General features: G+C 41.8%; 1 protein-coding gene across 4 annotated transcripts in view; it reads right to left on the bottom strand.

The window, feature by feature from the left end:
* Positions 1-10,416: 10,416 nt before the first annotated feature.
* TXNRD2 (thioredoxin reductase 2) overlaps positions 10,417-15,956 on the bottom strand; it is a 51,771-nt gene continuing 46,231 nt past the window's right edge. For all 4 annotated transcript variants that reach the window (XM_073313203.2, XM_073313201.2, XM_073313202.2 and 1 more), the window contains one exon: positions 10,417-14,369. In XM_073313203.2, coding sequence (XP_073169304.1) covers positions 14,310-14,369 — 60 coding nt within the window. In that variant the 3' untranslated portion in view covers positions 10,417-14,309. The remainder of the gene's footprint in view (positions 14,370-15,956) is intronic.

Raw genomic sequence — 15,956 nt, forward strand, 5'->3', positions numbered from 1 at the left:
AAATTGAAATTCAAAAGTTCGCGGGCCTTTTCCTGTCTACTTGGCCAGTGCATCTGAGTTGAGGCAGTCCAGAGTGGTCACAATGGAGCACTCTGGGATAGCTCCCGGAGGACAGTACCGTCTAATTGTGTCCACAGTACCCCAAATTCGACCCGACAAGGCCGATTTCAGTCCCAATCCCCTTGTCAGGGGGTGGAGTAAGGAAATCGATTTTAAGAGCCCTTTAAGTCGAAAAAAAGGGCTTCGTCATGTGGACGGGTGCAGGATTAAATCGATTTAATGCTGCTAAATTCGACCTCAACTCCTAGTGTAGACCAAGGCTATGGTAATCAAATTCATTTGCACTGTGTCCTAGTTTGGTCATCAAAGTGGAAAGCCGAAATGTATTAACCCACTGTGCCATCTACAACAGTAAACTCCTTCATAACAATTTGATTTTGAGAGATGAGTGACGCAAGGTAGTTCCATTAAACATGTTTTTTCAAGTTATTGTAACATAATTGAGATATTCATTCATCAGCACAGTGATTCATTTTCAAAAATCCCAGCATGGAAGAAGGAAAAAAAAAATGTGGCAAGATTTAAAAAAAAAAAAAGAAAAGAAAAGGGTTTCACACATCCTCAGTGCCCCAGCTGTGTTGAAGGAAATAATTTCAGTGCCATCCATCATCCTCCTTTTCAAGAGACTACTTTGGCCAAGCATAACTATTGCTGCTGCATTGGCTCCTACGCAGAGGCAATTGGTACGAAATTGAGATGGCAAAAGACGCATGGCTGATAGCACAGGAACAGATCTTTCATCAGCATTGAAGGCAATCGTTCATTGTAGCTGGGGCTGGATCAGGAGTCAAGGAGAGGAGATTAAAAAAATTAGTTTTGGTAAGAGAAGGGGAAAGTCCTTGAAAACTTAGTTCCTGCTGCAGAAGATCATGCTGCAGATTTAGCAGGCCATGGTTCCAAGTCCTGGGTCCTGCCTTGGTAGATGCAGTACGTCTCATGAGATGAATACAAGAATGAATTTCTCCCATCGTCCGTTTTGGCTGGCTAAGGGAGTGGAAGTTAGCCATGGAAAAAGGCCAATCTCCGACTGTTGCCAGCAAATGAATAGAGCTTTGTAGCAATAACGAGCAAATCCAGCACACCTTGAGTTTTTGCTTTTTATAGGCTCAGGATTCAGAGCTTTTACTTTTGGAGCTCCGAGAGCCCAATAGATACACAGCTCCCAGAGAACTTTAGGATACTTTGCTTTCATGTGTCTGAGGGTCGAATTTGACTGTTGGCAGCAGCCTCATTCACCCACTGAGCAGAACCACCATGATGAACAGTGCTGGGAAAAAGTAAGCAACAGAAACCCAAGCATTGGAAAGGATAACTGGGCAGCACTGCTTCCTAGATACGGTCTACTCCACAACCTCTGTCCTATCAAGAAACCCGGGGAAACAACACAGTGGTCCCCTAAAGTCTTTACAGAAGGGTTCCAATTTGTAGCGTAGACTGGCCCTTAAGAATGGTTTATAACCAGGGCAATGACTTAGAAATGTCCCTTAGGAACCAATTCTGCTGTCAGGGACACTGGTATAGACAGGGCATAAATCCACTTAGACTGGTGTAAACTGGCTGTAGTATAATCCAAATCAGGCCCCTCTTAGCAAAAGCCAATCAATGTTTGTATAGCCTGCACCATAACAAAAAATGAATGACATGACCGTTCTCAATTAATTCTATTAATTGCAGATTTTGCCAGAGTGAAATAAAGAAACGTCATATTCCCCCATAATCTCGCCCTTATAGTTGTCAGCGTAACCACTGTTACTGTGGCTACACTAGCAGGTGGTAGCTGATAATCAAATGCTACAGAGCATGTAGGATAGTGAAGCTAATGCCTCAGAAGGACACTGTTTCAGGTGAGACAGCGTGGTTTGCGTACAAAAATATCTCTAAGGGCCAGATACTCAGCTCACATAAATCAGTTGTAGCCCCAAAAGATTTACACCATCTGGAGATGTGGCCCTGCAGAGCTAATTTATATTAGCTCAAAGACTTCTGAAAACATGGTATTTTAAAAAAAAATTATAATTTTTTCATTGTAAGTGAAAGAATAATAGAGATATGCCCATGTAAAGTTCCCTGGCACTAATGCAGACATCAAACATATTTCCAACCATCTGTAACATTAATAAATCCCAGCAAACTGCCTTCCCTGTTCAGCTTGGCCTTGACGCGATGTGGAGCAACAAAGCGATGACCATAGTGCCATACTCGTGGGGAACGATTAGAGTCTTCTAATAGAAAGGGCCCAAGATATTAGAATCCTTAACAGCCTGTTTCTACCAGGTCGGTAGCTAGAGCTTTGAAAGTAAAGCAACTGCAAACTCAAGCATCCACTCAGAAATCCACAGTCTTACAGGAAGAAGCCAAATAGCCTGCTCTCCCTAGTGCATCCTTCACGGGGACAAGTCTGATTCCCAAGCAAAATACCATCATTGCATACTTCTAGGACGACTCTCACAGTTTGCGGCTGCAGGAGACCAAACCCAGCACAGGACACAGGGCTGTGGCCTGGAGCTGACTCCAGGGTTGTCATTACCGCTCAGGAGGGTGCTCGTATGTTGCCATCACCCTCTCTCTCCCACACATTGGTTGGCCCTTGATGCTTATTCTTCCTGTGCTCTCTTACCCTCCTCTCCCCTCTTTGGCTGTGTTAAATTTAAACACTTGTTGGATGAATCTATTTGTTCTTGGAATAATTTATTTCTTGAGTTAAACCTAATTTGACCCTAATAATGTCGGCTTCAAAGAGGCTAAAAGGGACAATTCCTTGTTGATCCAGACAACTTATCCTCCAAACACACTAAAAGGGAGGGCCCGTTAGTATTTTCACAGGGCATACTAATGGAAGGAGCTCCCTTATCAAACAAGGAGACTTGGCATGCACTCCAGGCATGTGGGGGCCGGCAGACAGTGTTTTCGCTGCTTTCAGCCGGCAAGGCCACACAAAGTGGGAAGTGGCCATTTGAAAGAGGAGTGGGGAGAATGACAGACGATTTGTGTCTGGGTGTTTTTTGGGAGGACACTGCGTTCCTGCCATGGGAACAGGGTGGACAAGGAAGGCAGCGACCAGACGTGAAGAGTGACAAAGCAAGTCAGCCACGGACAGCCCGTGGGAGGTCAGAGGAAATGCATCATTAGTCAAAGCTGGAGGAAAAATAAAACATGATGACAAGTGGGCCATTCATGTGCTTCCCCCTTCAAGCAATGGCCAGGCCCTTTGCAGCTCAAAAGTACTTTGCAGCTCAAGTATCTGCTTCTTTTCTCTTCAGCCAGGCTAATGCAGGAACAGCACAGAGGGAGAAACTCCCTTGTCGTTTATAGTAGCTCTTCTCACATTGTTCTTGGTGACACTATGCTGAAGTACAGAGCTAGGAGAGAGCTTGGATCAGTAAAGCAAACTCAAGTGATCTCTTCTTTGCTATCTGGAGTTCAAGCCAATAGCTCGGGGGTAAACATTCACCTGCTTTTGTAAACCTAGCGATATTAACAATGCTTCCAAAACCACAAAGCAAGGGGACAAACCAGCATGAGAGAAGCGTCTATGCCTCTCACACGCCATCCCACTGAAGTCCATGGGAGCTGCATGCTTGTATCTGAGCGTTTACGGCTCACTAGCATGATACCCTGGGAGCTAAGAAGTCAAAATAACCAAGGGGGCAGGTGAAGACAAGGACATGTGCTTCAATGGAACAGAGCAAGATGGGTTTAGCTGATGTTCTGCTCTGCCACAGATCATTAAAATCTCAAGGTACTTTTGTTAGAACTGGTGAATCAGATGCGTATTGACTTTAGGGGATCCAGCGGTGCCATGCCCAAGGCCTGGGTTTCAGTGCTTGCCTGGTCCCTTACACTTCAGACAGACAAGAGGCTGTGTGAACTGCCTAGGGAGTCCATGCAGCTCACGGTGGGGAGGAAATGCTCGGCATGGTTTTAAAGCTGCCCCCTCTGCAGTTGCAGCATTGCTGGGTTGTGATGGGCATCCGATTCAGGGTGTAGTTGGAAATATGCAGCCACAGAGGTAAGGGACTTAGAGGAAGGAACAATAAGGGAATCCCTCAGTGCTCAGGGAGCTATAAAGAGGATCTCCCAGGCACTTACTGAACAGGGACAAAGCTAACTGACATCAGGCTGAGTGACTATATGGAAATATAGCACTAGCCATGGACTGGAGAAGTAATGTACAAAAGAACAAAGATACAGAATAATATAAGGCAGTTCCTCCATTACTTCTAAAGGCTGAGCTACACTAGGAGGTGATTCTAAAGACCTAGAGTACATGTAAAACTCTATTTAGACTAGGACCCAAACTACTAAGCTAAGACTCCCGATCAACCCTGCCGCTGCACAGTCCAAAGCCTCAAGAAAATCTTGCTTCTTTTCATCCATAGGATTGAGGTGTGTGGCATAAACTAGATGGAGAGATTGCAGAGGCAAAAATCAGAATGGTCTTTCAAGCTCTAGTTAGATCCAAGCCAAGTGCAAAAGAAGTACTTAAAGAAAGAGATGGGCGTTGGCAATCGAAATCGCCATTTCTCAGGTCTCCAAAGTGTCCTGTGCTCTTTAAATTGCTTCCTGTTATATGCTTTGTAATTGCTGCTTTATACATTACTGAAACCATTCATCTGGTCTAGCCAAAGTGAACAGCAATATAAAGACTAAGAATGGTAAGATTTCCAAACCACCGCATTTAAGAACAATGTCTTCTGGATTACTGAAGTCTCCTGCCAACAGAGCATTAGTTAACTACATTTTTCTAAGGGAAAAAACCTGGGTTTCCTGATGTTTTCAGCTGTGTTTGCACAACCCGCCTTCATGTGAAGGCGAAAACTAATGTACTGCCTCTTCGTCCTGTCAGAAAGGGACCGCGCAGTATGATCAAAGGTGATAAAAAGCACTGTCGCACTTGTTTAGCCCCTCTTAAACACAAATATTTAAATAAATATTCCAGATTCCTGTGTGCTTTGAGTTTCTTTAAAGACTCCAAACCCACATAAGACTATTCAACCTCTTGAATAAACCCAAAACAGCTATGGGAACCGGGCACTAGTTACATAAGCTTGAACGGAAGCTTGCCTCACTTCATTTAAGTGCGTTTACACTTCAATAAGAAACCAGAATAAAGTAGCTTACTTTCAGTAAACAGCCTGTGGCCATTAAACAGCATGTGCTAGGACAAGGTAGCCAATAGCTTTGGACTTTGTCTCTTATAGGTGGCCTGCAAAGGGGACAAATGTCTGTGCCCTTGGTTTTTTTTTTTTCCCCCTCTTTGTTTTTTATGTATTTTAAAGAAGACTGAAAGTCTCCCCGCTTATTTTTCTTACAATAGAGGCGGGGGGGGGTTATTTCCGTGGTTTTGCTGGAGAACTAGTGGGGTTTTAACACCACATGAGCTAAAGACATGAGCAGTTGTGTGGGGCAGAGCTCTGCAGTCTTATTGTTTAAAATCTTGGGGTTTGGTTTGTTTTTCGTTGCGTTTTGTTAACAAAGATTTGGGAGAAAAACGCTGCCTGTAAAAGACTTAAGAGCACTGCCATGATGCCTGACCACTGGGCAAGCTCCCACACTCCACACAGGGAAAGCCGCTCTGGATTCTGCTGTTGTTTCTAAGGTAGGCAAACAAGCAGAAAGTGAAACAAAATCTCTCAAGCCTTCAGACATGATTAAAAAAAAAAAAAGAAGAAGAAGAGGAGCACGGACATGTTTCAATCTGTTTTGTAGTTAGTGGGTAGAATGTTGAACAGTCGCCTTGAATTGGAGTATTAATACATGGGGTGATCTGAACTCCCCCCCTGCCACCCCGGAATTGCAAAGAGACGTTTGCTTGTAACAAAGTTTTCCTTGGAGCTGCTGGTTGTGACAGGCTGCAAACTTCCAATACCTCCATCTAGTTAATACGGAGAACCTTGTTCCAACAAGACTGGTCTCCATTTCCACTCTTGCCTGAGGGAATATCCAGTTTTCTCACCATCCTGTAACTTTGACTGACGCAATCAGGTTCTGGAAACCTGCCTTGTTAGTTTACATCCCAGCCTTCCAGGGATGATGTTAATTTTCCACTTAGGACCAGCAGTTGTTAAATGTGCTAGATCTTGCCTATAGGAATTAAAATATGATGGCACCTTTAGTACTTAGATGCCGTGCTTAGAAATGCATGGTAGGGACCAGTGCTGGATTGGAACGGAGGTAGATTAGATAATCTAAGGTGGTCTTCCCATGATTCTAAAATAGGATTATAGGATAATTCTCAAAAGGTATATTTTTAAGAGAGGCTTTAACCAGTGCTTTGATCCTGGATGATTATTGTTGTAAAAGTATAAATTTAAAGATACACAAAACTCATCAGGAGCAATAATCTGTTATAGTGGTTATACTAAGCACCCATAAAGAGTGGGTACAGGAGCAGTATATTGAGGGGAGCCCTCTTGGCATCCTTTAAATGCCATTAAATCATTACAGAAATCTAAGGTAGTAAGGAGTGACAAACTATGTGTAGAATATTTGTCCAACTCATACAGTAACAATAGCACATTCTTATTTGAGTGCCATTTGGTTAATGGTTCCATGTCACTTTACAAACATTAAGCCTTTATACCCATTCTACAGACGGTTAAAATGAAGTGAGATGCCAGTGTCATAAACTAGAGCTTTAACTAGAAACCTGGAATCTTGACTCACGGTCCTGTACTCGATCCACTTCACAAAACTGCCTCCAGGCTACTATCTGAATTCCATGTGTATTGTATAGAAGGGTCTGAAAGTCCTTTAATAAAAAGCCTTCTGTAAGACAGACGTGTAATGGCTCTTGGCTTTATTATTGCATGGAACTGAACATGTCAGGTAGGTGCTGAACATACACAAAGTGTCACTAAAATGAGGCATTCACCTCATGCTAGACTGGAGAGGGCGAATGAGGCTGAAAAGGGCCCAGTTAACCAGATAGCCTACGCAAGTTAATTCCCCTCAGGTGTGGCCTAACTCCTGATTGAGGTTGGAGCCCAGCTGAGGAGGAACAGGCAGGGCTAGTTTAAAGCCAGGAAGCTGGCAGTAGAAAGGGGGGCTGGAGCAAGGGAGCCTGCAATCTCCACCAAATTGTCCCAGGATTCACTTGCTGCAGGAGCAGCACCTCCTCCTGGCTGCTCTGGAGATTAGCTCCTTCCAGCTCCAACGTCCCCTTCCGTCGCTTGTGTGTGCCCCACAGCCATGCTCTTTGCGTAATTCAGGCTGCTCCCTCTTTGTGCTTGGACCTCCAGCCAGGTTGCTATGTGTCTTCCCCTTCCAGGGGTATCAAAGTCCCACAGGACAAACTGTCCCAGGCAGTCCTCAAATCCACTGCCCTGCCTGCATCACTTCCCCAGTGGCCAGCACGGAAACCCAGGCCCACCCTTTACTCCAGGTTCCAGCTCAAGGACCCTCTCATCAGGAACTAAGGTCTGCAACATCTTACCTTGCTACTGTTTCCCTGAGCCTTTTCTTACTCCGCCTCTCTCAAGCTTTCACACCATCACCCTTCTGGGCAAACCCCTCCCTCAGGGGTTGGCACCCCAGGCTTTCCTTCTTTCTCTCTTTAATGCCCAGAGAGTCACTGCAGGCTTTTCCACTGCAGCCCTGCTCTTTTCTACTGCCAGCTTCCTGGTTTTATACTAACTCCACCTGTTCCTTCTCAGATGGGCTTAATCATCAATTCACCTTTATGGCTGAGGAAGAGCTCAAACTGGCTAGTTTTATGCAAAGAGATTTCTTTAAATGGGAAATTTTAGCATGCATGTTATAGATTCATAGGCCAGAAGGGATCATTATGCTCATCTAGTCTGACCTTCTGTAGAACACAGGCCAGACAACTTCCCCAAAATAATTCCTAGATTTACAACCGCATGCTGCAAAAACAGCTAGGAAATCATATTATTTTACTTGACAGTGTGGGATACGGTGCTCAGTTTTAGCATCAATTTACTATCCTAACTCCTCCCTAGACTGGCAAGTTCACTAACCTGCCGGCATGCTGACATGGCTTAAGGGTTTCATTATACCCATTAACAATTAGATCATTTTCCTTTGTTCCCGCAACAAGTAGGGTCCCATCCAGGGCTACAGAGCACCAGTAGATTGAACAATGTTTTCTTAAGGCATACACAAGATTAAACACTGTTAAATCTGATGCATAATACCACAACATTGCCAGGGTCTTTTTAACGTTCATGTGTCTCATGGCAAGATGACTGACAAGGGCTACAATAAGGTGCTGAAAGGAATATTTCACCTGGCCCCTCAAACTTCAATGTAGAGGATTAGAACTAAGAAGAGCTGACAATATTGACTGAGTGCTACGATGGAAATATAATTAGCTAGCTGACATTTAATGGACAGAAATGCTCAGAATTTTTCACCAATTAAAGTAATTACATCAGAACCTGTATGTGCTGCCTTGCAAAAACCGCTGGTTTTTAATCCCCCTGATATAATTTAAATTTGGCGCTGGAACCACTGCATGTGTGTATGTTGTGGCTTTTTGCTGGAGCATCATTAGAAAATTCTTCTATGCAATGCTAAAAAACAAAAGTTCTCTTAACACAGTGCGCACTGAGTCTGAAAGAGCAGGCAATGTGTTTGATACAAATAACGTGGCTAAGTGTGAAGTAAGCTTGGAGAGATGAGTTTGATTTCAAAAATCCCTGAATTAGGCCAATATGGGCATATTTTGCTGCCAGCCTTCAGCTGGATGTCTGGCTGTCCATTGTGCTTCTTATGTTTTTGAACACTGATTAAAGTCTGCTCTTAAGTGTAAGTCTATTCCTATTTAACACCGCACTTAAGCATGTGTTTAAATCCCATTGAAGTCAGTGGTTAATGTTAACTTTAGGTCTGTTGGTTGCATTGAGACTTAAGCATGTGCATTGCTGAATAGGGATGAACTAGCTGAGTCCTAGATTAATACATTCCAAGGCCAGAAGGGACCATTGTGATAATCTAGTCAGACCTCCCGTATAACACAAGCCATGAACCTTCACCAAAAGAACTCCTAGAAAAGATACCCTTTGAACAGGGACTTGAACCGTGGACCCTCAGATTAAAAATCTGACCCTTTGTCAATTGAACCAACTGGGCTCATTTAAAAAAAAAAAAAAAGCCAATTTAGCTAGGATTTGAACCTGGGACCTCTCTTACCCTAAGCAAGATATACACACCTCTAGTTCAACAGCTATACTTCCATTGCGGCTACCTGTGTGTCCTGGCTACACTGCTCTACTCATGGTAGCTACCAGCAGTACGCATACACAAGCAGGGGAATCACAGCAATTGCTTGTAGTGTAGAGGCAGCCTAAATAATGCAGAATACTGAATCCCCAGGTTTAAAGACTAGCCTAATTGCATCAAGATATGCCTGTTCTGTTATTCTTTTCTCTATTTTAATTTGCCACAGAATTAAAATTTTATGTTGAAACTAAGACAAATGGGTCCAGAAAGCTAAAAGCTACAGTGAAACCTCAAGAGATCAACTGCGTGTGAGTGAAAAGGCCTTTAATACAGCTAAGTGACAGTATTCCTTTTCAAGACCACACCAAGGGCAGAATCCATACGAGAATTAATTTTAAACTAACCAGTTAGAGGTCTGATTATCAGGTAATACCTAAGTGGGAACTTCTCACCAAGGAGAGCAGACTAGAGAGATAAAAGGAAGTTGAGAATGAAACCAGACAATGTGGTTCTTTCTCCTCTGATGGACAGAAGTTCATCGCATGGGCTACAACAACGTTCTACTAAAGTTAATTCCTAATTTCTTTTGCAACATGTTTTCTCCTAGCACTACCCATAATCAACTAGTTAGTTTCACTGTAATGCAGTTTCACTATAATCCATTTTATTTGTGCCTTGTAAACAAGGCAAATAAATGCTTTGTTTAATCCTTTGACTTCCCAGTGTTTCAAGGGAGTTTCCCCTTAGCATGCTTCTTGAAGGCACATCATCATCAACACACATGTATTATGAGCCAATCCGGTAGCTCTCATTACCTGGGCAAGCCATGAGAATATTTGAAAGCATAGTTACAGAGCGTAAGGAGTTCCTTTGTTTTAAATTTAAAATAAAACAAGGTCACCCTGCTGTGCTGTAAAGCTAGAAATCCATTAAAGTTTTCAGGGGCTAGTAACTAGAGAGATTAGGTAGCTGAGAGATATGTCTGTGACTTCACGTTCTAGGCATTGAATTTCATTTGGTGACTGTTTTTAGTTTCCTTACCAATCAGCATCCCACCAACAGAAACATTAGAATAAAAAGGCCCCACTTTTAATTGATGACCACTAGGATGAAGTTTTCAGTAAGCACAGACCATGCTTGTAAATTAAGTTAAGCAAAGACATTGCAACATAGTCTTTAAGAAAATCATTTATTTGTCCATAATGTAACAATAAATATCAGGATCATATATATATATATATATATATTTAATAGGGGTCCAGCAATCCTCAGACTTGTCTACTCCACTGTGTGGTTTGACACACAAGCCATCATTAGCTGGCACCCCGAGAAGACAGCCTGACTGCATGTATTCATTTAAACATACATTTTCACTTACACACAGAGTAAATAATTTGCAGCATCTATCAGACTTTGCACTTGACATTAGACAGGCTGATTTTATTACAAAAGGCTATCCCTGGAGAGCACACAAGGAATCCACCAAAAAATAATACCAATCCAAGTAGTTTTCAGTTACTCTGCCTCACTCTTGGTTCTGACACATCAGTGTTTTGTAGCTATGAACGTACATCAAGATTTACTTCAGTGGACAACACGTTGTAGTCAATGAGGACCAGAGCCAGGATGCAATTTAAGATGCAAGATCAATTTTCATGGAGTCTATATAAGACCATATTGTGATTCTAAACAAGTGAAAATAAATTGTTGAAAACAAAAAAAGTCTCCCTTAGACGGCTACTTCAGACACTGATGATGTGGATTAATTTCACACCCCACAAAAAATCTTGGACAGTTTCCCACCAGATCTCTTTACTGGTTGCAGTACAGCAAGTTGTTTTTTCCATTGGCAGTCTCATGATAGAAGGGAAATTAACTCATCTCACCTCCTGGGCCTCTCTCTAATGGCACATAATGCACAAAAACTCCACAGGTAGGACTGAGTACAACAGCAACATGGTCCATGGCTGAACCAGTGGGTGCCTGAGTAATGCATGCAAAGGGAATGAGCAATGCCATGGTTCAACACAGAGATCATTAGAAATTCTCACACATACACCTTATAACCAATTGAGGGCTGTTTCTCCTAGCAAGATCTCTGAAAACCGAAATGCTCTAGGTGAAGCAGATAATATGTCACAGCAGCTGAGAAAGATCAAATAGGTTTTGCTCTGAAATGCTCAATATTTAAATCAACTAAAATATTTTGAAAGAATTTTAAAGTTTACTGTAAGCTTTTTTTTTTTAATTGCTCAAAAATGTACAGAGGTGTTTTGGCTCCAATATTATGTTTCCGCAGGATGTCCTCTTTTACCAAAGGAGATAGGGAGGTTTTGACTACGCGTGTGTGAACATGACATTTTCAAAACATTTTTTATGAAGGGAGTAGCAACAAAAAGGCAGTACACCAAATACATTTCCGTTCCCAAAATGTTTCCTTTCACCTGCAAGTCCATAGACTTGTTCTTAGTGGTGACTCAAACAAATCAACATATGTGATGAGAAATGCAGAATGCTATATTCATTAGGCAACAGCGTTTGATTGAACCACTCCTCTCTTTTATGGACTATGCAGTACAAATCCTAGTTTGAACATGCTACTCTAAAATCTGTAATGTTAGGAGTCACAGATCTGGGAAGCAACTTATCCTTAATTTGTGTGTATGGTGCGGTTTTTTTGTTTGTTTGTTTTTAGGAAAAGCCGCAATAGCTGTGAATTGTATCTTGAAATTCTAGCTTTGTGAAACCAACTTAGAAATATTGTAACGCATCATATACAGCTTTTACTTTTATTTTTCTTGAACAGCAGTAGGAAACCTATTTGCTCTCTCTGTACTGCTAGGGTATATTATCTGCTTCACCTACAGGATCAAGACTTAGTACATTTATAACACATTTAAGATTTACAGTGTCAAACTTTGGAAATGAGGCAGTTAAAACCCCACAGTGCTGGTTCTGTTTTGTTTTTAAAGTCAGATCCCTGAAAGGAATTTATTGTAATACCACCTTGATGGTGTGTTGATAAGTACTATTACACTTGTTTTGATAATGTCTGCTGAAGCTTCAGAGTTTTTCAATAGCTTCTGGGGCATGCGTTGTACAATTCTGGAGGCAAGATACGTTTTAAACTTAAATTAAATCCACCACTTGTCTATAGTATAACTCTCAGTGAAATAGTAAACTAACAAGGTTTTAAAACGGGCAGTCTAAGAAAAAAGTTTCAAAGATATACACGGTCAACGAACTGTTTTTAAGAACTTTGCAATTAACAGGGCGAGGATGGCTAGGAAACTGTCAAAACTCGTTTGCAAAAATATTGCTGTTTAAAATACAGCATGAAAGACTGATTTTTATTGTGTCTTTCTAAAGAATGGTAACTAACCCCTCCCCTTCCCACATGCATTGTTTTAAAGGGTTGTAAGTAAATATGTGATTGCACTTCTCAAAATACAGTATTAGCAATAAATTGCTACTTGAAATGAAAATCTGAGGGTTTGTGTTTTTGTTTTGCCTTTGTCAGGCTGCTATTTAACAGTATTTGGCAAAAGCATCTCTGCTATTGGATTTCTGTCTTGTTTTTATATTGTCACGTTAGTCAGGATCTCCCCCTTCTGGCCAATATGAAGAAGAAGCAGCTCACACTAGGTGAATGCTTTCTTCCTACAGGAAGTTTGGGCAATACGCTGAAAGAACAGTTTGCAGACAGGTATCTTAAGGTGAGCTCTGAACAGGTACATCTCCTTTCTGGGTTTTTTTTTAATATAATGCAGGTCAGATCCCAACTACCACAAGCTAATTGTGAGAGTTACAGCAGTTTTAGTTTATGAATGAAAATCTATTTTAAAAAACCACAGATCATATACACCCACTCCAATTCATGTCAAATATTTGAGCTGTGTGAGCAGCACACACAGCGTTCTATGTTCAATTCCAATTTTCAGCATTGCTTGCTATTTGGCATTGGAGTAGTAATTTGTGTGATCTGCCATTTCAATCTGAGCTGAAATTAATTGGTAATTTGAAAAATGTGCAGGGAAGTTCTCACCAACCCCAAAGTTCTTTCTGTAGGTGTTTAAATGGCAAAATTTCCTCATTTCTAAAGGAATTCTATGAGCTTCCACAATGACACACACTGCCTATGCCAACAGTGAACCCGCCCAATAGTGTAACAACCCTAATGATCACTTTATATTCTCCTCTATTACCAATTCCTGTACATCGTACATTTCCCTGAAACACTGAAGGCTGCTTACCTACTGCTATATGCTTTGGGATCTGTCTCCTGTCAATGAGCCCTGACTTTGAACTCTCGTGATTACCACCAATAGGGAGCTGTATTGCCCGGGCTGAGAAGGAATTATTGCCCATGTTCTCTATTCACTATCTGAGACCCTGGTTCAGTTCAGTGAGATTTGGACATCATTCCTCATGGATGAATTCTTGGGGGAGGTCAGTAGCAAGGTGTTCTATTGGGAAAACCCTGGCTACGGAAGTCACACATTCACTGTCAGAGAGCTCCAGATATCTGGCATCCTCTTCACCTCTGTTTCACAATGCATTTCTCTGAGGGATGACATCCAAGTGGGATTAATTTGCCAGTGGGTGGGAATGGTTAGTAGTGTGATGGCCACTGTTCCTGTAACAAAGTGACATTCATTTAAGTTTTACATGGCTTTAGCTGCCAAGTGATGGGCAAGAAACATTTTGATGTACAGAAAATGATGACTTTCTCTAGCTCCCAGCAAGACAAAGGACACAGGTACTTCAGAAGTGAAGGTTAAGTACTGCGTTGATTTTAAAGATGTGTGTGGGCAGTTCGTAAGGTAGGTACTGTATGGCTGGGATTGTAAAATTCGCTTTTTGTTGTCTACTGAAGGAGTGATACCTAGGAAACCTTGACTGCAGGACTACGATTACCAAAGCTGTGTCAGTTCAGAATGTTCTTTTTCCTTCTCAGTTCTACTGTGTGCTTTTAACTTCTGACCAGGGATTGTACTTAACCTCAGCAACCTGTGACCTTTGCATCCAAACCAGAGCGCTTTGTGATATATAACTTGGTTACTTCCTCAGCACAGGTAGGGTGAATGCCAACTGTCTTCATCATCTGTGCATACGTAGCGCCACATCTACCAAAAAAAAATGAACAAAGTCATACTCTGTACACATAACACATCTGTAATGGCACAAAGCATCAGACTGGGTTTACCTTATTCTCTTTTTCCAGAGCAATATCGAGTGGAGAAATTACATTTGAAGCTATTGTCCAAAAAGCAAAGCAGAGACAATCACCAACACAACCATAGTCTATGAAGGTACTTACGTGGTAACCATTCAAGGATTTATCTTTACAACATTGTGAGGTAGGGAAGGATTATTATTCCTATTTTTATAGATGAAGAGTTGAGGTACAGAGAGATTAATTCATGTGCCCAAGGTCACATAGTGAGTGTGGTAAAGCAAGGAACTAAATCCAGATCTCGTGAGTCACAGTCCAGTTTCTTAACTACAAGACCATACTTTCAGGTATTAAAACATTTGCAGATGGACATCAGGTTTTCCTACTGGTAGCCATGTAGGAAAAAATCATAGTTTGGTTTGCAGGCAAAAATCAGCTGGAAGAGAGATGAGACTGCCCTCTCAGAATATCAGACGGGGTATGGTGCTTACACTTGCAATTTCCTATAATGCAAACAAGAGAAAACTTCTCCAAAAGGTACATAGCATGCATCCATGATTTCCACTTCTGCACCTGCCAATCCTACTTGGTTAATTCCTTCAGTCTTCTGACCACAAGAGGCGTAGACCTAGATGACCTTTAAGGGTTTGTCTACACTGCAGCTAGGAGTGTGCCTCTCAGCCTGGGTACCCAGACTCACGCTAGTTCTGTGCGAGCTAGTACACTAAATTAGCAGTGTGGATGCTGCAGAGCAGGAGTTCAGACCGAGGGGGTTAGGTGGGCTGGGATGGTTAGCCTCAGCTGCCATGTCCACACTGTTCTTTTTAGCATGATAGCATGAGCAAAGCTAGGGCCAGTCTGTCTTTCCATGCTGAGAGGCACACTCCCAGCTGCAGTGCAGTCATACCTAAAATGTGCCACTATTCCTGTCAAGTCATTTTCTGAAAATGCTGCAACATGATCAAAGATCTAAATTTAAGTATTGTTTCAGGCTGGAAAAATTAGATACTGAGAAAAAAGGAAGAAACCTTCACTAGTATCTAATATGCATCGGCGAATCCCTGTAGGATAAAAATCAGCAGAGACCACACGTTACCAGAGCACAGATTATTTTGGCAGGGGACATCCTTTTAAATGGGGGATAAAATAAGAGCTAATATTTGATCAAGTGAAATGGCAGTTCAGACTTACTACGCCTGTATTGTACATTATAAACCCAAGACTTGTGAAATACAGCAGTATACCAACACCAAGATTTGACCTTCTGAAAATCTGTTACTGTGGCTAGAGGCAAGGCAGAAAAGTGCTCCAGTTTCAAATACTTCCTTTGCATTGGTTATTTTGGATAAAACTTCAAAACGATAACCTCCTAAAAAACGCAATACTAGAATTTCTACCACTGGCAACTAATGAACTACACATATGTTGGAAATATGCATATTTGGGGTATACTGCAGTCAACAATTTCCAAGATATTCCTCACATGATACTTGTGGTCCTGCTGCCTTAGTCCTTTCTGCTTTTCATTTATGCTACA

This window comes from Lepidochelys kempii, chromosome 15 (genome assembly GCF_965140285.1).
Source record: "Lepidochelys kempii isolate rLepKem1 chromosome 15, rLepKem1.hap1, whole genome shotgun sequence".
Classification (NCBI taxonomy): domain Eukaryota; kingdom Metazoa; phylum Chordata; order Testudines; family Cheloniidae; genus Lepidochelys; species Lepidochelys kempii.